At 43.4% G+C, this 22,734-nt stretch overlaps 1 protein-coding gene across 3 annotated transcripts in view; it reads right to left on the reverse strand.

Annotated features, from left to right (window-relative positions):
- The window catches only part of CPLX2 (complexin 2), a 167,319-nt gene continuing 144,585 nt past the window's right edge, over positions 1-22,734 (reverse strand). For all 3 annotated transcript variants that reach the window (XM_042453717.1, XM_042453720.1, XM_042453718.1), the window contains 3 exons: positions 19,964-20,078; positions 13,626-13,801; positions 1-5,161 (listed from right to left, as the gene is read on the reverse strand). In XM_042453717.1, coding sequence (XP_042309651.1) covers positions 4,964-5,161; positions 13,626-13,801; positions 19,964-19,994 — 405 coding nt within the window. In that variant the 5' untranslated portion in view covers positions 19,995-20,078 and the 3' untranslated portion in view covers positions 1-4,963. The remainder of the gene's footprint in view (positions 5,162-13,625; positions 13,802-19,963; positions 20,079-22,734) is intronic.

Consider the following 22,734-nt stretch of genomic DNA (forward strand, 5'->3'; position numbering starts at 1 on the left):
CAATGTACAAAGTTTTTTATTTAATTATTTCTTCAAAGACTAGTTAGAGCAGAATGGTCACCATAGAGTGGATGGAGCCCCTCAAATCTTCATTGCCCCCTTTGCCTGCATCCTGCACCCCACACAGGCAGGGAAAAAGTACATTTAACCTGCTCGGCTCCCCAGGTTAACTCACAGACTGAAGAGTGCTGGGGCACCACCTCAGAAGTGCCGTACTCTGTAGCCTCGGCTTCAAGTCCATCACCTGGCTACTCAGCCCTGTTGGTGGGAGACAGAAGAGCCCAGAGGACACTTTGTCAGCACTGAATCTTTCTAGTGGGGCATCCTCTTTAGCACACTCTGCCCCATCATGGTGAAAGATGCTCTTCTCAGGTGCAGGTGGGATGAGGACTTGCCAGGAAGACACAACGGCTATAGAAAGCAGATGGCACAAGCAAGGCAGGATGGTTCACACAGTCAAGTAGGTTAGTGCATGGGGCAGTTGGCTCCCTCACCCCTCTACAAGCTAGTGATAGACAAGCTGACAAAGGGAAATCCATGCATGTGGGAACGATGCAGGGCCCCTCTGGCAATGCTCTTGACCAGTTTGGGAAGGGGATGGGAATACCCCCAGAGGCTGAAATCAATTCCTCTATGCCAGTCTTTGAGTCCTGGATGGATGTCCTGCTCTGGAAGCAAAGTGAAAACAAATGGGGTGTACACACAGTGGACACACTGGGACAGACACACTGGTGAACAGGGAGACTTGAGCAATTCCACCTGATTTTATGTAAATGCACGCATCCCCACCCCTCCAGATGAGTACTGGCACAGTCACAATGAACACCATCAACTTTCTTTGCATTCTCACATATCCACATGCTCACAGAGATAATGCACCAGCTTATAACAGTCAGTACCCCCCATTATCTCAGATACACACACAACACACACAAACACGCACTTCACATTTGTGCATGCACGAATGCAAATGGGTGCTCCTGTGAATGTATTTTCATACACAATCACAGGTATGTATAGAGTAGACATAAGAACACTCTCAGGGCAATCCTGGGCCTTCCAATGTAGGACCAAATAAGAATTAATGGGATCTAGCAAGATTTATTGTTTATATAGGTGATAGTGGAGGGAGGCTGGGTTTCTCCAATGTATATACTATAGCTGGGGTTGGGGGAGTGCAGCCCAGGGCCATATCTAGCCATAGGGCTGTTTATGAGGCCCCCAAGGACTCCCTTCCCCAATTAAAAAAACACACACACCATAAATGTTCCCATGTTCTTTAGGGTTATGGGGCCCTTTTTGTGATATCCACCCATCTGGAGTGTTTTATGCCCTTGAAATGACTGTTTTTAAACCAGTAGATAAGCTGCAAGTAACTATCCCATTGATCTCTCTCTCACTCTCCTCTCTCACACACACTCACACACACTGAAGTGTCCATGTACTTCAGTTTGGAAGTTGCTGCTTCTCTGTTAGCTAACAGAGGTTTTTAAGCACTAAGCTAGAGTTTTCTGCCCCAGCTAGCTCCTTTTGTGACTTAGAGTTGCTGCACAACTCCTGACAGTGCCACATGACACCACAAGTATGAGATGCTGCAGGAAAAGTCCACACAATGACTTCTCCTTCCACCACCATTTTTGTCAAGGGGATGGTGCTGCTGTGGGAGAAGCCATGATGCAGGCATGCCACCTGGGACTCAGGGCTTTTCACATCAGCACATAATCGGGAAAACAGCCCAGGACTCTGCAGCCCCCATGCTGCTAAGGTAGTAAGAGAAGGGCCTCCTTCACTATGGTTCCATCATGACTGTCACAGGTCAAGCCATGTTTAATTCTTCTCTTCTGTTGTGGTCCTTGCTGTCAGAGGTTCCTCCAGAATCTGATCCTTTTTGACTTTAGCTTGCATCCAGGATGGGCCAATTAATAAAAAGCTTATGGCTGGCGAGCATCCAGGATATAATGACACCCCCAACAGCCCACTTTGTGGGATGGGAGGTCCCAACCTGTGGGGGTGCAGTGGTAAAAATATTAAACTGAGAGCAGCAGCACCACCCCATGGTGGGACGCTGGTTTCAGCATCAGCCCTTTGCCCCATGTGAGAAGTGGACTTATTGCGATTTTCAACATTCATCCAGGAGGGTCGAGACAATGAACGTGTGCCAGCCTAGGCAAAGGCATACTGCCTTGGGGCTGAGTTTCCCTGCCAGCATGGCATTTACTGCTGTCCAGCAGTCACAGCCACACATGCTACACCCTATGTGAAATGATCATGCACACATAATGAGCAGCCATAGCAAATGCTGTGTGGACAAAAAATGGACTAATGGGCTGGCCCCTCACCACCTCCAGCCTGCTCTCCTCTGCCTGTGGCCCCCTGCCCTCCTCCTGCATATCCTGGGCTCCATGGAGCCATACGGTGACCATCTAGTGAGTGACTAGCAGAGACAATAAGACAGATGACAGGCGCTGGGGTGTTTTACCCTGTTACAAGAGACACCGACGCAAAAACACAGAGAGGCCACATGGTGTGTGGCCAAAGACATGGACAAGCAGGCAAAGGTGTGTGGGGAAAGGTCCCCACCCCTTGGGGTGCTCTTCTGTACAAGATGAGAAAGCACAGCCTGCCAAGGTTTTTTTTTTTAGTGTTGATAGTATTGCAGTCTAACTGATATGGCTTTAACTATTAGGGAGGAAAGGAAGGAAGGCTGGAAGGCTGGGTGGACATGGGATGCAGGGAGACCTCTCCCAAATTCAAACTCAACCCCAACACAAAAGCAAAAGCCCTTGTGCAGCAGGGCACTCAGAGTGGGGTGGAGAAGGGAGAGGCAATCAGGACTTTCCTTCCTTAAATAGATACACATATGAATGAGAACCACAGAACTTCTCCATGGAAGACTGGGCCCTTGACTTTGCTTTCAGTGGTGGCCAAGAACTGTTGGTATCGGGCAGAGAGCAGGCCAACCAGGAATGCGACTTCCCCTAGTCACTGTTTTGTGGCCCTGGAGAAAGGACTGGGGAGAAGCAGGCAGAAGGTGAATACAACAACAGCACAGCAAACAGGTTAGGGTACAAGGTGCTGGTTGTGTGCTCAAGGAGTCTGGAGGTCACCATACCCATGGGGCTGGATTGGGTTACAGAAGGTGGGAGAGAGGAAGATTTTCTCATAGGTCAGCAAACGGCCATCTCTCCGTGTGTGTTTGCGTGCGTGCATGTGCATGCGCGTGTGTGCGCGTGCATGCTGTGGAGGTGGGGTCCTTGGCATTTCATCATGTTAGGAGAAAACTGATACTTAGGAGAAAACAAGATACTGATGTTATGGGAGCAAGCAGCTCAGACAAAATGTTGTCTGCACCTGTGCTACTCTGAGGTGAGTATTATAGGATCTTAGAGGCAATAAACTCCAGAGATAAGCTCACTGGGTTTGACACAGCGCTCCTATATTGAAGTTTCCCAACTCAAGAAGCACTGGCTGCTCCCACAAGATTAGGAATCTGTTCTGCTCTAAGATCATCACTCAACTCAGCTTTCTCCAAAAATGATCCTCTGGCATGCCATCAATCTAAAACACAGCTAGTGTGGAGACAAGAGTCTCATAAACCACCTTGGAAATATATGACTCCATTCCCTGCTCCCTGAAGAAGGCTCTTAATACATCACCTCCCCAAAGAAGCAGCTGAGAGGATAGAATCAGAGGAAATGTGACTGGAGCCCTCTCACCATGTCATTTGTAGCATCACCAGCTGCAGGTCATTTTGGGATAAAATACCACCATAAATGAAAAGTAAACTGAGATGGCTAAGACAGCTACAATGAAGGAATAAAAAACCCAAACCCTTTCCCCCTACTTTCATGAAGGGGCCAAGAGGTCTTGAAACACAGGGATTTCCTCTCCTGTTCAGTCCAGAAGAAAAGTTGAACTGTGAACTTGGCCAATGGGCCTTTGATCAGCCCTGCTGTGTATGCATATCTGTGTGTGAGAGAATTAAGATGTGGTAAAAGGGGACAGAATTTCTGTTTCTCCTCCTCTGAATTCTCAGTGTGCATGTGTCTCTGCAATGATATTTGTGGTGGTAATTTGGTTTCTTCCAGAAATGAGCTCCTCCTCTCCAGCATGTGACAAGACATCTCTATATGCCAACAGCCCTTGGCAGTTAGGATTGGGGGTGATGGTACACCCATTGGTCACTCCCTTCGTCAGATACGGAATGTGTGGGGGGCCCAGCTTTGACTCCAGGCTTTAGGCAGGAACAGTGGCATGGAGGGAAATGGGCACACAGTCCCAATCTGGCAGTCAACATGGGGCTTAGGAACATGCAACAAAGCATGGCAGTTATACAGAGGCTTGAAGATTCTTGCCTTCCATTGCCTATTTTCCTGAACCCCATGAGGTTGCATTAGTGAAGTTGGTCCAGTTTCCCACCCCATTACCTGTTTTTTTTAATTTTTAAAGAAAAAAAAACATGTATCCAGCTGGCACTTTGGCACAACAGAAACCCAGCTCCACATGGGGAAGGAACATGGAGGAAGGCGTGTGTGTGTGTGTGTGTGTGTGTGTGTGTGTGTAGGGTGGGGAGGCAGGCTCCCGGCAGTGCCCAGCTTGTGGCTCCAGGGAGCACAGGAGGTGAGAGTGGGTTTCTTTTTGGTCTGATGGGTAGCAGTGGGGGGGGGGGGATGTTTTGTGCCTGGTGTGCTTCATTCCCCTGGGAACAGAGGGAAGGTGGGTCAGTTGGGTGGTTTGGCAGGGGCCCTGTGGGCACAAGGATGTGTGTTTTTTGTGAATGCATGTGTGCAGGTCAGTGGGTCTCCCCTTAGAACAGAACCCAAAGATTAAAAAAAAGACCAAATGAAGTTTTGAAAAAAAGGAAATGAAAAATTCCCCCTTCCCCACACCAAACCCCAGCCCAAGTGCTGAGTTGGCAGTTGCCAGGGCATAGGGTGGGTAAGTGGGGCTGTGGGCACAGCTGTTACTTCTTGAACATGTCCTGTAGTGGACCGGGCAGGTACTTGAGCACCGTATCAAGGATGCTCTCCTCATCCTCGTCTTCATCATCCCCACAGCCTGCAGGGATGGCTTTCTTGGGGCGCGTCAGGCTCCCTTCACATGGCTGCTCCAGGGCTGCCTTCTCCTCTGCCTCTTTCTCCTCTTTCTTCTTCAGGCCATACTGCATGGGGAGAGAGGTGACAAGTACAAAGTAAGAGGGTCACAGACAGACAGGCCAAACAGGAATTGGACATTCTTGGCAACCATTACTGCTTTGTTTAACTCTGGTGGAAATAGTGTTATTGAGTGCACTTATTGTTAGTTGTTTATCTGGAGTATATATAATCTGCCTGGCAATTGAAGTTCTGGCGACAACTTGGATACACTGAAAATACAGCCATGATTCCACTTGAACTGCCATGGCTGCATCCTTTGGAATCTTGGGGTTTGTAGTTTGGTCAGAGGCGCCAGAGGAACTCCCTGGAAGAGAATTCCCAAAGCCCCTCCCTAAACCGAAGATCCAAGGGCTCCATAGGATGAAACTGTGACACAGTACTGTAACTGCAATTCATCAATCAAACACTCCTTCAATCCTGGGAATGCTAGCTCCATTACACCACTGTTTAGACCAGACAGAACCAACAAGAAGATCTGTCAAAGGAAGTGAGTGTTGGGATTCATTAGCTAAGAGCTGTTTCACACTGCATAGTTACAGTACAATGGTTCCATTTTAACTGCCATGGCTCTATCCTATGGAATACTGGGAGCACAACATCTATCCTCCATCCTCATTATTTGTGCCCCCCATGCCAGGGCCACTCCAAGATATTTTGTTGCCTGAGGCAGAAGATAAGATGGCATATCTCTTCCATCTACTAAAGCCAACAAGATTAGCAGCTGAATCATATTTTGGGTGCTGCGACCATATCTTCTAGCTTGTCCAAGTGCCACAGCCTAACTAGGAACATGCAGGGCAGGCTGCATGTAACACACATCTCTATGTTCCTGAGATCCACTGCCATTTCCTCAACATTACCCATCCCCAAGCTGCCTAAGGAAATTACCTCATTCTGCTTAATGGTAAGACCCAATCTACCCCGTACCACTTTAACATACTGCTTAACTGTCTGTTTTGTATGCAGTGGAAGATGTATGTGTCCTTCCCTTTTCTGTTGGTCTTACTAAAGGGATGAGGAAATCAACATTCTTCCAGGTGCTCTCCTTTCATGTTAGCTGGAATCTCTTGTTCCCATATGCCCCAGCCAGCAGATATTGTGGGCTTATCATAGGCACTATCTGCATTCCGCCTCTGAAGAAGGATATTGAAGATGACAGATAACAAACACAAGGTCTTTCATACATCAAATTTCTGCTGTAAGAAAAAATGGGAGGAATGCAGGCATGACTGGTGAGGTGAGAGATGGTGAACAGAACTAACAAACATCTTCAGAAAGATGCCTTCCCATCCGACATACAGTTGATAGCAATTTTGCAGTATGCATCTCTTTCCTGGATTCCTCCCCTCAAAATATCTTGGACTTCCCTCTTGAAGCCTCTAGTAGGGAGAAGAACATTAGAAGCGCCCGCCTGGCTGAGGTGGAGAATCCACCCAGTGCAGAAGTCAGCATCCCACCATGTGACTCTGGGAGGCTCACTGGTGGGAGGATGAGTTGGATTAAAGCAGGCAGAGGTCCTGCAGCCCCATATCACTAGCAGAACTTGAAAGGTGGCAGTAATGTAAAGACCCCATCACTGTGAACACTAATGATCTGGACATGAGCAAAATTGATCTAAAAGATCTGAGGGGATGAAAAGTGGGGCTGAGGTTTAAAGCTAATTCAGCAAAATACCTCTTTTGCTGCAGGGTTGTTTGAGTGTCGTTGGTCTGCAAGCATGTACACACTAACCTGTACACTCTGTACACTTTCTTGCACTTATTTCTCTGGGAACATGGGAAATTTCAGGTGTAAAAGAAACATACTGTTTATGTCCATACTGTTCTCCAGCCTTCCTTGCCTCTCACTTTATTATAGAGGTGGTGGAAGGAGCCTCATGGGCCATCAAGTCCAATCCCCTGTTCTGTGTAGGCTCTCCAGCTAAAGTATCCCCAGCAAGTAGCTGTCCAGACTTTTTTTGAAGACATGCAAAAAAGGAGACTCCACCATCTCCCTACGCAAGTGGTTCACTTGCCAAACTGATCTTAGTGTCAAGAAGTTCCTTCTAATGTTCAATAGAAATTTGCTTCCCTCCAACTTAAAACCACTAGACTTGATCCTGATTCTCTTTCTCTCTCTTGTATATACACGTGTGTGCAAGTGCGTGTGTATGTACCCATGTGAGTGAACAGAAGAGAGCTCTGTATGTGTGTGTGAAATGCGGAGAGCTCTGTGTATGCATGTGGGGAATAAAGTGGAGAGGAGAGAAAAAGAAAGATATAAACAAATCGGAGTAGGTTCAGAGAAGGGCAACAAGAATGATAAAAAGGTTCGGAGAATAGAATATATGTGGGAGGGTTGACAGTGCTGGGCTTATTCAGTTTCATGAAGAGAAGAGCTCATGCATTCACAAAGCCCTCCACATTTCACACACACATACAGAGCTCACCTCTGTTCACTCACATGGATGTACACACATATACATATGAGAGAGAGAGAGAGAGAGAGAATGAATCAGATATATTTCTGTAGTTATTCAGATACATACACAGTCATCCCTACAAACAGAAGCATTTGATAACACTTCCAAGACAGCTTTTCCAGCTCCAGCTTTTCATTTGACATGGAATATGTCTTCCCAAGCTACACAGACTGTCTCTATACAATTTGGACAAAGAGTGGTATGTATGAACACTCTAAAATATTTAAAATGTTTCATCTAATTTTTAGGTGAATTTTTTGTCTGAAAACTAGTCACCCCCTCCCTGCAAATTCCTGCAAACATGGTGGTTTGTTTCTTCTAACTACCCAGGACACCCCCCCCCCCTTATTTAAAAAGGGTGTAGGGAATCACAATGTCAGTCAGAATGGTGGCTGGATGTTATACTGCTCCCAGTGCACTGAGATGCACTGGTGAAGCCTGCTGGGCAAGTGTGGGGAAAAAATAAATCCCACTCCCTTTTGTAGCTGTCCACCCCTGCTCTATACACCACAAGCCTATTTTTACCACTACATTATTCTTGGGCCCCAAAGCCTCTGTCTACCATGTCCTCTAAAACTCTGTTCCTCATCCTCTCTCTACTCCCATACCATTGTAAAGCCTTTTCCGCCTCTCTGTCCACCCCTCCTGCTAGTCTGTAGCCTTGCTTTATGTGTTTTGGCATTAAAACCTGATTTTCTGAACATCTTCAAACTTGGTACATTTTCTATATGCCTGTACTGTTCAACATTCAGTTTTAGAAAAATTAGCAAAATTGGTCTGGTAGATCTCTAGCAATAAGAATCACACTAACATATTCTTATATTGATGATAATGATGGTGGCTGTCATTATGGCTATCATTGTCATCATCATCATTGTTATTTAGAGGCACTTCATAATATGAAGCCTTAAACTGTAGTGTCCTTAATTTGTGTGTAAATCTGGCCCAATTTGCCCCTGCTGTTAACCCCTCCTCAGCAACTGGTTATGCAATTTTGGATTGCAGTCTCTGAGCAGGGTTGCCAGTTCAGGATCATCCTTGAGATTTCTGGGTCAAAATTAGAGACCTAGGGATGGTTCTTGGTGATATCACAAGGTGTTAGGCATTGAGTACCAAACACAGTTGCTCACAGATTTTCATTCACATGCCGGGGGTGGAGAGACAGAGATAGAGAATGAAATAATATTTTCCAGTAGACCTGGCACCTCAACAACTGGGAGGGAAGGAAGATGCAAACTAGGTAAATATATAGATCCCTCGAAGAATCTTTGCAAGTTGCAGTAACAAATCAGGTAAGCCTTGCATCCTAAAGCAAGTTGCTGATCTCCTGGCTGAGCTGGAGACTTGTACACAACCCCTTCCTCTTGCCTGGAGATGATCCACAAAAACTGATGAATTTGCACCCTCTCTCCAGCCTGGAGATGACTCATAAAAGCTGGAGACTCAGGGCTAAATCCTGAGATCAGGCAATCCAACTTCTGAGAGTAGAGTTTCCAAGGATTTCTCTCCATCTTTGCATAAAATCCTTTCTTTCTGTCCTACTTCTCTGGCACTTCCAATACTCTAGATTCCTCCTGTTTACAGCAAGTGTAGCCCTACTTCACATTCCTCTTGGTGCTCTGCTAGCCTTTCCCCACCAAACCTTTTCCATTCACATCTTTTAAGCCACATTTTTCAGCATGGCTGATTTACTCCTGGCTGAACATGTAGTTGCCTGTGATGAAATACTTCACACTTGTATTCCTGGCAGAATTGCTCAGGGCCCTGTGGAGACATTTCAAGCTTCTCAGCATGCAAGTGATGCACAAGCCCTGGCCAATTACTCCTCAGTGTGCTGCACTATTCTCTGGGTGAGGGCGCAGGGCACACATGACTAGCACAAAGTAGGACTGAAGGTCCTCTTTTAGTAGTAGGTGGGGTGGAGGAATGATCTATGATTATCCCCTTAATAGTCATTGTCAACATGTCCTTTTGGAAGGTTACCACCTGCCTAAGGACAATAGGACTCCAATGTCTTGGAACAGGGTGTAAAACAAGAGCAGATGGAGGCTCCACTAAAGGGCTGAGAAAAGCACCATTGGTCTGCTCTTCATGTTGCCTGTTGACCTCTGGTGACCCCATGAATTTCATAGGGTTTTCATAGGCCAGGAATACTCAGAGGTAGTTTTGCCAGTTCTTTCCTCTGAAATTCAGTCTTAAAAGAATGCAAATCATCTCCACACTCTGTTTCCTGTTTTCCCTTGCAGCTGGTAGTCCCAATGCTTTAGTTATCTTATTCTGAGACTTTAGGATTAGCCTGCATTCTTTAAATAAAGAGCAGAATTTAACAATTTACAACAACATCTGAGATGCTTACCATTGTGGGTACTGATGTATGTATTTATGTTTAGCTGATCTCTAGAGATTCAGGGCTGGAATCTTGTCGAGTTATTACACTAGCATAAAAATAGTTCTGCCAGCATAAAAATAGTTTGGTTGTATTTTCTCAGAGGTTGTGTGAGTAGTCTCTAATGCTGCCAGTCTTTATGCAAGCACACACATAGCTCTCTCTCTCTTTCCAACAATCAACCTTTGGAGCTGTTATGTAATAGATGAGTTTAAGGCAGTAGGACACTAGCTCTCACTATTTGATTGCTGTGAGACTGTGGGATCTAGCATGAGTTTGCTGGTGTATATTTACACCATACTAAAATTGTTTAGGTTCTTGGCCTATGTCTCTCCTCAAGTCACACTGCATATTCAGACAACCATTCTGTATCATCACAGGTATACACTTCTGTGTATAAAGATAAAGCTTCCTATCACTAGTGTTTTTCAGCCAAGTCTTCTCACCTATTCAGCTGTCAGTCAACCTGTGTGTACCCCTTCAGAGTTGTGTGATTGAATCCTTAGAAAACAGGATAAAGCTTTGGGAAGAAGGACTGGACCTTACTCCCCATCCCTCTAGCTTTGGGTATGGGATAAGGAGAAATATATTCTCTTCTTCCCAACTGATTAACCTCCAGGTTTTCTTTTGCCGATCTGTGTCAGTCCACTGACACATACTCAGACGTACAGCTATGGGGGTTGGTTGGGGTTGAATGCACTGTCCCTCAGTAAGAATACTGCTACCCCAATGAAATTTTCCTTCAGTCCCAAATTTCTAGCATTACAGTGAATTAAAATTTAAGTTGAGGATTTAGAAATACAGTTTAAGTATCCCCCCAACCCCCCCCCCCCCGGACATTAAGAGAATGAGAACACAGCAGATAACAAGGAGTTCTAGGTATGAACAGTTTTTTAGTGTCTTACTTTATGTAATGAAATTTGGAGACTGAAGGAATTTTTCATGGGGAGGGGGGAGAATTCTTATGTGGGAGTCAATGCCCTAATTGCCCTAATTTCTCCCCACTATAGTTACACTCCTGCATACATTTGATAGTTTGGTATTAGACCATTTCCTGTCCAAATACATACCTACATAAACACACTGGTCCTAAACCAGTGTCTGTCATCGGTAATGGACTGGATGAGGGCAAACAAATTGAAATTTAATCTAGGCAAGGTGCTCCTGTTCAGTCAGAAGGCAGATCAGACAATGGGGAATCGGCCTGTGTTAGATGGGGTTACACTCCCCTGAAGACTCAGGTATGCAGTTTGGGGATACTCCTGGACTCAGCTTTGAACCTGGAGGCACAGGTCTTTGCAGTGACCAGGAGTGCTTTTGCACATTTAAAGCTTGTACACCAACTGTGCCCATTCCTTGAGATGTCAGATATGGCCATGGTGATATATGCCTTGGTTACATCCCGTTTGGACTACTGTAATGCACTCTACTTGGGGTTGCCTTTGAAGAGTGTCCAAAGAGCTGCATAGAGAGCACACAAAGCCCCTGTTGAAACAGCTCTGCTGGCTGCCAGTTTGTTTCCAGGCACAATTCAAAGTGCTAGTTATAACCTATAAAGCCCTATATGGCTCAGGTCCTGGATATTTGGCAGACCATATATCCCTGTATGAGCTGGCTTGGGCTCTGAGGTGCTCAGGAGAGAGGGCCTTTTCTGTGTCTCCCCCTGGACTGTGGAACTCCCTTTCCAAGGAGAAGAGAATGGCTCCCTTCTTGCTGACCTTTTGCCAGCAGGCAAAGACCTTCCTTTTCAGACAGGTTTTTAAAGCAGAAGGTTTTTAAAGGTTTTTAAAGGGCTGCATGTTGTATTCTTTTAAAGTATTTTAAACACTTTTATCTTTTAAATGATAATTTATTTCTATATGGAATCTGTTTTAATATTATAATAATTTAATTCTGTTTTAATGTAAAAGTTTTCTATGTTTTTAACGGTACTGCTTTTAATCTTGCTAGTCGCTCTGAGTCCGTTTTGGGAAAAAGACGGGATATAAATAAATATCACACACACACAGTATATATATATATATATATATAATATATATATATGGGAAAAGCTTGGAAAAGTTAAAAGCATAGTTTGGAGAATTTTGGGAGCTGCTGTCCAAAAATCATGTTTATCAAGCTCTGAATATCTAGCTCATTAGTTCTCAAACCAGAAGACAGATACCAGTCTTTAGCTTATTTTCCATCATTCACTTACTCCCTTCTTTTCCTGCAGCACAAATACTGAAAGAAACAGGTCAACAGCAAAACAGGATAAGAAAAATAAAAAGAATGAAAAGGAGTAAATAAAGTTCAAAGAAAATAAAAGCAGGGCTAGGTGCAGAGGGACTTTGCTGACTCGGAAGACCACTTTTCCCCTGGGCCTACATGCCACAAACTCATGAACTCATGCAGTGCCAATGCAGATGAGGTGAGAATCAGTCATGAGTATGTGCATGAGATCTGGGAGTGGAGAGAGAGCAGCCTTTCATGCCCAAGCTGTGTAGATGTGGTCTCTGCAGAGCATGTTATTAACCCCAGTAGAATCAGGCTCTTGGGATCACTGATGGGATCATGAGAGTGAAATTGAATGCTTTTTCTGGGTGGGCGGAAGAACCCACCACACTGTAATATGAATGAATACTGAAATAGCAAGTGGTGATGGTGGTGGTTTGAGGCTGTGCTGTAGCCAGAGGAGTGAACAGCAATTGTGAACAGCTGATATTCTGTTGCCTTTTCCCCCAGCATCAAAAGCCAAACTATGTTCAGGTTGAATAAATACAGAGGAATGGAAGGATGTTCATTTTAAAGCAGAAACACAATGTTGTAATATGCCAGAGACCTTCTCATCTGCAGCCACAGAATCATATATTGACTCAATAAACAATTATAGGCAGAATGGAAAAAGAACAGCTAGGGGAGGCTGCCTTTGGGGAGGAGAAAACCACTGGAGGTTGGGTGAAAAAAGCAATGTGTGTTTCTGCCTATCTATCTATCTATCTATCTATCTATCCATCCTTCCACCTACTTATCTACCTAACTAGCTATGTATCTCTCATCAATCAACCCATCTACTTACTTATGTACCTACACCTTCCACATCACTTTGTTCACAAAACCTCTAATCATATATTCATGTCAAGGCTGGGATGTTATGAGAGAATCCACCCATACTCAGCAAATGCCCTTAAATAGGCAAGTGCTAAGGATTGGAAGAGGATTAGCCATGATTCATGTGATGGGCCAATTAAGGCTTTGACATGAAAAGAAGAAGGGTTTAAGCAAGTTGAGGAAGCCCTGTATAGGACAAAAATTGTGAATGCACATTCAAATGAATTGTCACAAAAGTCTCTCTCTCTCTCTCCCTCCCTTTCTCTATGTGTTCCTTCACAGTTTTCTTAATATTTATGGACACTTAAGGCCACCATTTCACATGGTGCCCTCCTAGATGTGTTGAGTTGCACATCCGAATGACCATATGAGCTAAGAATGGTGGAGGTTTCAGTGCAATATGTCTGAAGGGCACCAGGTCTGGGAAGGCTGCTTGAAGGTGGCTGGGGAGGATGGAAAACAGGGAGATGTCGATCTGGTGCCTAGGTGGTGAGCAGTCAAATAATGGAAATCAGCAGATAATGTTACACACCTTATCACGGATCTGCTGTCGGACCTTTTCCCGTTCTGCTTCCATGCGGGCATGCTTTGCTTTGCGCTCTTCCTCCTGCTGGCGCAGAGCTTCTTGTCGTTCTTCTTCCTTCTTCTGAGCATCGGGGTCCTTCTCTTCTTCACCTCCCAACATTTTCCCCATGTCCTTGGTGGCCCCTACACAAAGCATTGAGGAAAGCACAAAGAGGGACAGTGACATAGCTCCTCTGCACAGCCTGCTGCCTTCCCTTCCTAGTTTCCCACTCACCCAGCCTGGCTCTCAGGCTGCACATATCTACACCTCTCCTCTCACAATGGGAAGGTTTGGAGGCTTGAGCTCCTTAGAGCTGAGCTGGCTGTGCCATATTCCTTAATAGTTTTTGTAGAAAGGCTTGCAAAAACCAGAGTGTTTGGAAACTTCCGTTGGTCAAAAGACCTGCAGTCAGGTTGCTGAAGAGGCTGGTTATAGGAAGCATAGAGCCACCTTCTTAGAGCAGTTCCAGTCTGTTTCTAGGCACAATTCAAAGTGGTAGTTTTCACCTATGAAGTCCTGTATAGCCTGTGTTCAAGTGTCTGAAGGACTATATCTTCTCATATGACTTTGCCCAAACTTTAAGATCTTTGAGGGAGGCCCTTCTCTTAATCCCACTACCTGCACAAGCATATTTAGTGGAAACACAGGACAGGCCTTCTCTATGGCTGCTTCCAGACCATGGAACTCCCTTCCTAGGTGGCTCCCTCCTTTTGTGCTTTCAATGGTGGGGAAGAAGACCTTTTTATTCCAGCATGCTTTCAGGAAATGATTGTTTTACATGTAAGAGGCCTTTTTAAGACTCTAGTTTCTTTTTGTTTAGTGTAGTCTTATTTTTGTTTAGTGTAGTGTAGCTTTTTAAAAGTTTGGTTTATTTTAATATTCTGTACTTTTAAATTGCTGTCTTAAATTATATTAATTCTACAGTCAATTTAATACTATTTTAACCTTAATTTTAAAAAAAATGTTTTTAGCTGCATACGACTTTGCTTATATCTTCCTTATCTTGTAAATCACTTTGAGTCCCATTGTGGGAAAAAGGTGGAGTGGGGAGCAGTCATTTTGTTGTTGCTCTGACTAAACAATTGTTTGTTGGAAAGACATGGTGATCTACTAGAGATCACACTGAGATCTACCTTCTACTTCTTCTCACATATGACATACAGTATATCGAATGCTAATAACAGTTGTGCATTTCTTATCAGTTGGACTGTTAAAAGGTCATGTCAGGACCAGACCTTTCATTCTTGAATGGTGATAATCTAAATGAATAATTACCAAGCCTAAATATCCTGAAGGCATCAGATGATATCTGAACTTGAAAACTACGAGTCTTTTTGCATGAGAAAGGAAAGTCAAAAGGGATCGGGATAGTAGGAGCTTTCTACATGCCTCGCCACATGCTGTCGAAGCATTTCTGTTCTCTTCCTGATGGAGACAGCCATAAACGTGTGTGTTTTGTGGCACTGAAAAAAATCTGTTTGATAAAAGTTACTCTTTTATGACTCCTTTCGTTGTGGAGAAGAATGGATGTGCTACGACAGCAGGTGGAAAGGTATGGAGAAAGCTGCTACTCTCCCAATCTGTTTTGGCTTCCTTTTCTCATGTAATAAGGCTCTAAGCAGCACCATGCCTGATTAGTACTTGGCTGGGAGGACTGCTGTGCCTTACCCTATATTTTAGAGGAAGGCGGTGGCAAATGTGCAAAAAGAACAGTTATTAGTACATTTCCTTGGTAAACCCCTAGAGGGAGCTTAGAAGTAACTAGCTGGTATAAGGGCCCTATGAAAAGATGGGAGGAAAAGTCTCAGATTATTTTCCTGATTTCTTTAGTATTTCCTACCACCACTGTTATTGTACAATAGTGCAAGATAGACCGTGGTGCCCTACAAACAAGATCTTCCTATGGAAAGGGGAGAAAATAGCTTTGATGTAAAGGTGATAGTTCTACTGAAGGGCTAGACCTACAGTTAGGGAGAATGATGTAGCTGATAGTTAGATTTTGATTCCGTTTCCTGAGAAAGTACTATAGTATTCCATTTTTTACTGCCAAAGAAAGTGATATGTGAGGGAATGGTCTATTTCACATGTCAAAACAGCTTGGCCAGCTCTGGCTACTAAGCATGTTGACAGGTGCTGGTGACATTGTTTCTGGCTCCATTTCTGTTGGCAACATGTCTTGGAATGGCACTGGCTGTGGCATGGACAATCCTGGGGTGTCTACATCCCTGTCTGCTTTTATTTTCAAGGGATTAACACATCAGAGAGGGAGAATAAAGTCAAGAACTACATTAAGGAGGAAAAAAAGGGAGAGGGGACACAGTATTATAGCACTCCTAGAATGAAGAAATGTCCCTGGCTTAGTGTTTCTCTCTCCTGCTCCAGTTAAAAAAAAAAGTAAATTAACACTATTCCTGTTTTAATGTAATCCCATGGGTTAATCTAGTTTTTTTAAGGGCATGAATAGTGATGATGGGTGGCCAAGAAAGATAATGTATCCCTGATTGCCAGTCATTTCAGAAGCACTGACCAATAGTATCTTGTCACATTTGGGAGCCACAGTTCACATGGTGCTCTGAAGTGTCCATTGTTTTTTTTCTAGGGATGCTTGGAACACTGTGTGCTGGGGAATAGCATGTCACATTGATCCTTTAATGCTGTTACTTCATCTTCCCTAAAGGCAGGCCTGGCTCCATGATCATAATGTCAGTGCATAATGCTTTCAACTATTTATGACTGAATTTTTTAATCTTCCCAGTCCCAAATTCCCACCCCTTCTTGCAAATCTTTTCTGAAGTTTCAGGTCCTCTCTCCTGTGAGTCACATGCTATGTCCTTTCTTCACCAATGGGAGGAGTTGTTCTCCCTTTCCCCCAGCCTCTGTGCAAATATAGGGAGGGGAGCTTGGCATGCCTGCTGAGTTGTTCAGCTGAGAGCCAGGCTGTACCATTTCCCAGTTCAGTTTGCCAGCAATTTAGAGCTACAAACCATGCTTGGCTCCCCAGGGCCCCAGGGGACTTCAGGGTCTTTCATCTTTCCAAGCAATATCTCCCTCCTTCTTTGCTTCTCTGACTCATCATCACTTTGTTCAAACCAGTCAAAAACCCTTCATGCAGCCAGAAACAGAGATGTTGTGTATTGGCTCCAATGCCATCAGGTTCCCAGCAGAACAAGAAAAAAGATTCTGGACATGAACCAGCCATGCTGTTGTGAATGCACTGGGTAAAGTAGCTTTGACTGATTATGGGTAGTCATGCCATGGTCACTTGGGACCTGTAAGAGTGGGAGAGGAGGCAAGGTGTATGGAAAACAGCAGCTTTTTCAGCCTGGTCTGAAATATAGTGGTCAACATCTGCCAGAAGGTGACCACAGAATTGTGCTACAGGTCCTATAAATATTTAAACAAGTGTTTGCTCTAGGAATCTCTAGGTCCTCCAGCTCAAATTTTGGTGAAAATTAGCCATGCTGGAGGACCTAGAGATTCCTAGCAAGAACATATTAATTAAATCTGCGAATAATCAAAACCACAAAAGTCGAATCCACAAATGTGGAAGGCTGACTGTATAAATACAAAACTGAATGCATGGGAACTTGGGCCCCATTAGCTTCTAAAGAAATAATCAAGAAAATAAAAAAGCACTCTGGTACGGTGGGCAGCTGGGGTGTTCTATATAAGTGGGGTATTCAGTCCATGCCAGGTTTTAATCCATCTATTAAATCAGCTATCCCAAGTGCTGAGCCTTATTCCTAACCATATTCAGCACCATGGATAACTCATTTAAAGCCAGCCAAAACCTGGAATGGAATCATGGCCCTATTGACATGGGAGCCACTATCTACCACAGCTCCTGTATAGGATGTGGCAGGAGGATATTAGTTGGGTTGTTTGTTAGATTCAGTGGGGACCCAAAATCCAAGTGGGGGAGGAGGTTTAACCCATTCCTTGGATCACAGGTGACTTATGGCTAGGCTTAGTTTGTAATTTGGAATCCCACAGATGAAACAAAAATCTAAGTGAGGATTCCAACATGGGTGGGGGTAAATGTTCATTTAAGACAAAATTCCCTGAAGTTTAGCTTTCAGGTCAATGCTTGTGAAATAACTAGTAAGAAGAAAGTATCTCTGAGCAAGTGCAGTGTGTCTTGCACTTCCATACATTTAGAATGAGGGAGGAGGAGCAGGCAATGTGTGACCCGCCAGAGATTGTTGGACTGCAACTTCCATCAGTCATGGAATACCCATGGGAGATGCAGATCATGGGATGATGGGTGTTGCATTCCAACAACATCTGCACTGTGGCTGGACTTTGTTTATCTTTGTTATACATACTAATCTGAAAATAACTTTTGTGGAACTCAGTGGGATAGGATTGTGTGGGATTTTAACCATCTCTGATCTCTGCCTATATTGCCAAAAATAACAAATATTCTTATGGTTTGGTTAAGGCCAAATATCCTTCCTTCAGTATCTTACCTTGCTGTCACAGGTAATAAACTTGACATTGCCATCATGGGCTCTGGTTAGAGCTAATCATATTCTTATTTCACATGCCTCTGACAGCCTCCAGTTGAAAAGGTGAGGCCTGACATTTTTTAAAAACTTTTCTTTTTTGAAAAACTGATGCAGAAATGCTGTTATACTCTGGCATCAGTGAAGCTATCTTGGGTTTAAAAAAATAGCAGTAGCAGGGAAATCCCAAGGACACAGTGGGAATTCCATTAGCCAAAATAATGAAAGCTGTAAGAGATCATGGCAGATGATGCTTTTCTCCAGAATGCTGATCTTGTGCTTGTGCCCCTGTGAGTGATAATCTGACCCATGAACCAGGCAGCTCTGATAGTCAGGATGTTTTCTGGAAAGCAGAGGAAACAGACCCGTGAAGGTAAGTAGGTGAGAGCCAGAAACAGGCATTGTCCCTAGCACTTTGAGAATGCTTCTTTACCCTCATATGAGGCTGATCCAGCCCTACCAGCAGGGAGGATGAGGTGCTAGACCCCAGGAAGTATATCTAGGGTGTCATGAAAGGTGTAGCAAATGATCAATGGTTGTGGTTATATTCTTACTGTCAGGCATGTGGCAAGGTTTTGCTGGGATATTTGCCTTTCAATGCCAAAGGAATCTGTCTGGATTTGAGTTCTAAGTCCTTTGGTATCTATGACTGGAGCTTTCCTCTGGTAGCAAAATGTCATGGGAAACTTGTAGTTCTTGTTGCTGTTGCGGCTGCTTGCACAGGGTTAGAGTGAAGAAGAGAGAAAACAAAAACTGCAATGCTCAGACAGCAAAGTTCTTCGATAATATATATGTACTATTTGGTGATGTACAGAAATGGGAACTGTCACTGCTATAGGTACCTGGCAGCTTTTGTGTTGGTGGGACAGTGAAACTGCTTCATGTTTTAGTAAAACTTTTAAGGACTGATCCAAAGTATGAGACGGTCAGTCACAACTAGTTTTAGCACCTTGGATAGCTCCTGTAAAGTTTGTACTCAAACCTGTTTGTGCTCACCACCCCACTGATATTTGAGCAACTGGCCACCACTAGTTACTGCTCTTTTATGTTAAAGATATGACTGATTGCTCTCTGTGTGAACAGAATTCCTCTGTGTCCAGCTGATCTGGGGTTTATTCTACAGGGGTTGGATGTCTCTATGGGATGGGAAACTAGATTCCCCCATCACTCAACAGGCCAGATGTCAGGGGTGAGGGTCACACCTCTTTGGCCACCACCTTCTGATGTAATTGGATCTATAGCCTTGCCTGTGTGGAGAAGGCAAAGGAAGAGGCAAGCACACTTGGCCATTACTTCAGGAGGAAGGTAAGTTCCAAAGTCTGTCCACACGGACAGAAAAAAAATCGGTATTGATTTAGTCTCCTGGTCAATGACAAGAACAAGCTTTGTGTCCAATGACACATAGGAAATGGAACAGGCAATAGTCTTATCTTGCCTCCAGTGGTTTATGAGAAGCATTCCATCCCATGATGTACACACATTTTGTTTGCCCCATAATCACTTCAAGAACATCAAAAAAGCCATGATGGATCAGAACCAAGGCCTGTCTAGTCCAACATTCTGTTCATACTGTGGCCAGTCAGTTCCCATGGGAAGCCATAGAAGGCAGACTTGAAGAGACATATGCATACACATACACACAAAAGGAGTATGAATATATATGTGCTCAGCAGGAGGACCAATTTGTCTAGTGAATTACATTAAGCTCTCTGATCCCATCACCTTTCTCCGCTGAGGTTCAATAACAAAGGCATGGTGGAGTGGATTTCAGAATGCTGTGAGTAAGGAGGCAACACTTACCCCCTAGGGCTTGCTTCATCACAAAATCCATATTGCCAGAGGAGTTAGTGAGCAATAGGCAATGGTAGAATTCTCATCCAGAGTTGCTGGTAGAAGACTTTAGGTCAGGTGCTGCCTACAAGAGAAGGGAAGGGCAGAGAAAAAGACATTTTAGGCGCAATGCAGAGTTCAAAATCCATGTAGTATCATCATATCACCATTAATCATCACCCATCATCATCATGATCATTATCCCCCCCAACTTTTCCCCCAAACTGGGGGACTCAGCATGGCTTTTAAATTAATATGAAAGCAATATAGCTAAAACACACACTCACTATTAAAATAGAATTAAACTATTAACCTATTTAAACAATTTAAAACATACACTCAAAAATGATAAAAAGCAGTTAAAAACAGTACATTTTATTATGTATTAGTAAGCAAAAGGGGAGTTACATTGCAGCTAGGACCTACATGCCCTGGGCCATATTTTAACTCTGTTTTTATTATGTGCTCTCAGTTGTTTAAGAAGTATTACTACTGTTACTTCTACTAATACTACAAATACAGCTTAGATCTAAAAACTGTGAGGTGGTTTATCCCTATAAAATATACACCAAATGCAGATATACAATATACAAATTAACATGCACTGTTTTATTTTATATATATATATATAGTCTTTCTATAGAAAACAAGTTTATAAAATTGGTTTATACATAAAACAGGTTTTCAAGGCTAATATATTGCTATTAAATACATTTTACTATTCTATCTGTCTATCTATCTATCTATCTATCTATCCATCCATCTATCATGCTTACTTTAAAATCTACAGTGCAATTTTAAAAAACAATTAAAATAATCACAAGGAAAATAAAATAAAATAATTTTAAAATATACAAATACTAAAAAAAGAAAAGAAAAAAACACACCCCCAAATTAAAAAAAACAAGCCTTCCCGGCATATTAAAAGCCTGCTTAAACAAAAAAGGTTTTTGCCTGATGTTGAAAGGAAAGCAGAGAGGGGGCCAGCCTAGCTTCCTGTGGAAGGGAGTTGCAGAGGGTGTGAGCAGCCACTGAGAAGGCTCTCTCCTGTGTCTGTGATTGTGTTGAGGCCAAGATAAAGGATCTGAAGGCCTTAGAATTCTTGCAAGTTTTTATGGGGAGATATGGCCTTTCAGACAGTCTGAACCTAAACTGTATAGGAGTTTATAGGTCATGAGCAGCACTTTGAATTTTGCCCAGAAATGAACTTGTAGCCAATGAAGCTGTTTCAACAAGGGACTTACATGTTTCCTATAACTGGCCCCATTCTGGCTGCTGCATTTTAAACCTGCTGAAGTTTTTGATTAGATTCCAAAGGCAGCCCCATGTAGAGTGTGTTACTGTAGTCCAAACAAAATATAATCAAGACATGTGTCGCTGTAGCCCAAACGAATGCCTTGAGAAATGGGTGCAGCTGGTGCACTAGTTTTAGTTGTGCAAAAGCACTTCTGGCCATTTCTGAAACCTGGGCATCCAGGCTCAGAGTTGATTCTAGGAGCACACTCAACCTGCAAGCCTGAGATTTCAAGGGGAGCGTAACCCCATCCAGCACATTGCCTTACGACTGACCAGGATCACCTCTGCCTTGTCCGGATTAAATTTCAATTTTTCTACCTTCATCCAGTCTATTACTGACAACAGATATTGGTTCAGTACCAGGACAGCTTCTTTGGAATCAGATGGAAAGGAGAGATAGAGATGGGTGTCATCCACATGCTGGTGACACTGCACTCCCAACCTCTGGATGCCATCTCCCAGCAGTTTCATGTAGATGTTAAAAAGAATGGAGGACAAAACAGAACACTAAGGAACCTCACAGGCCAAGGGCCAAATGTAGGGCAAAAAAAGTGACAGGTGGGCATGTTAAGAAACACTCTTTTGGCCCTGCTGGGTGAAACCAAAAGCCTGTTTAATCCAGCATTCTTTTTTTCTTATAGTGGCCATCCAGCAGAGAATGGCAGCAACAACAGCCCTTGCTGCTGTCCTTACAGGAAATGTATTGAAATGCATACTATTATTCATCTACTAGGATGGAAGGGTATTGAAAGCTTTATGTTTTTTCATGCATTTGTCTAACTCACATCTAAAAGAGTTTAAACCAAATACTATCACCTCATCTTGTAGTGGTGAAATCCATACATGAATGGCATAGTGGATGAGTTAAATAAATGAATCAATTGTTCTTAAATTTATTTTTTGTTGTGTGAAGAATCTTTCTTTCTTTTCTTTCTTTCTCTTTCTTTCTTCTCCACTAAATTTATCCTGACCTACTAGAATACACAAATGCTAGTATAAAACATATAAAACAAATAAGTACCATTCTCAGCAATCACTCCTTAGTTTTTACTGCTGAGAGACCTGTCTTCCACCAATGCACTTAATCCTACCTAATCCAGTGGCCATGATTCTGTCATGGCAATGAATTTGATAAACTGATCACTTTACACATACAGAATTGAGCTCATTTCACAATCCCATATGAAGATCCTCCTTTTCTGAATCAACTTTTTCTTGTTCATTGTATTCAATTTGTTAGAGCTTACATGGGTATGGTTGTGCAAATTCAGCAAATGTTTTAGGAGAAATGAAACATCTGAACAAGGTCAACATGGGATAAATGAGAAAAAGCAAAGTGACAAAAACATTAATGCAAAAAAGTTTGTGACAAATAAAATTTACAGTACTGATCTTTAAGATGCCACTTTGTCAGTTTTGTTGCAACAAACTCACACAATTTCTTT

The sequence above is a fragment of the Sceloporus undulatus genome, chromosome 2, assembly GCF_019175285.1.
Source record: "Sceloporus undulatus isolate JIND9_A2432 ecotype Alabama chromosome 2, SceUnd_v1.1, whole genome shotgun sequence".
NCBI classification, from domain to species: Eukaryota; Metazoa; Chordata; class Lepidosauria; order Squamata; family Phrynosomatidae; genus Sceloporus; species Sceloporus undulatus.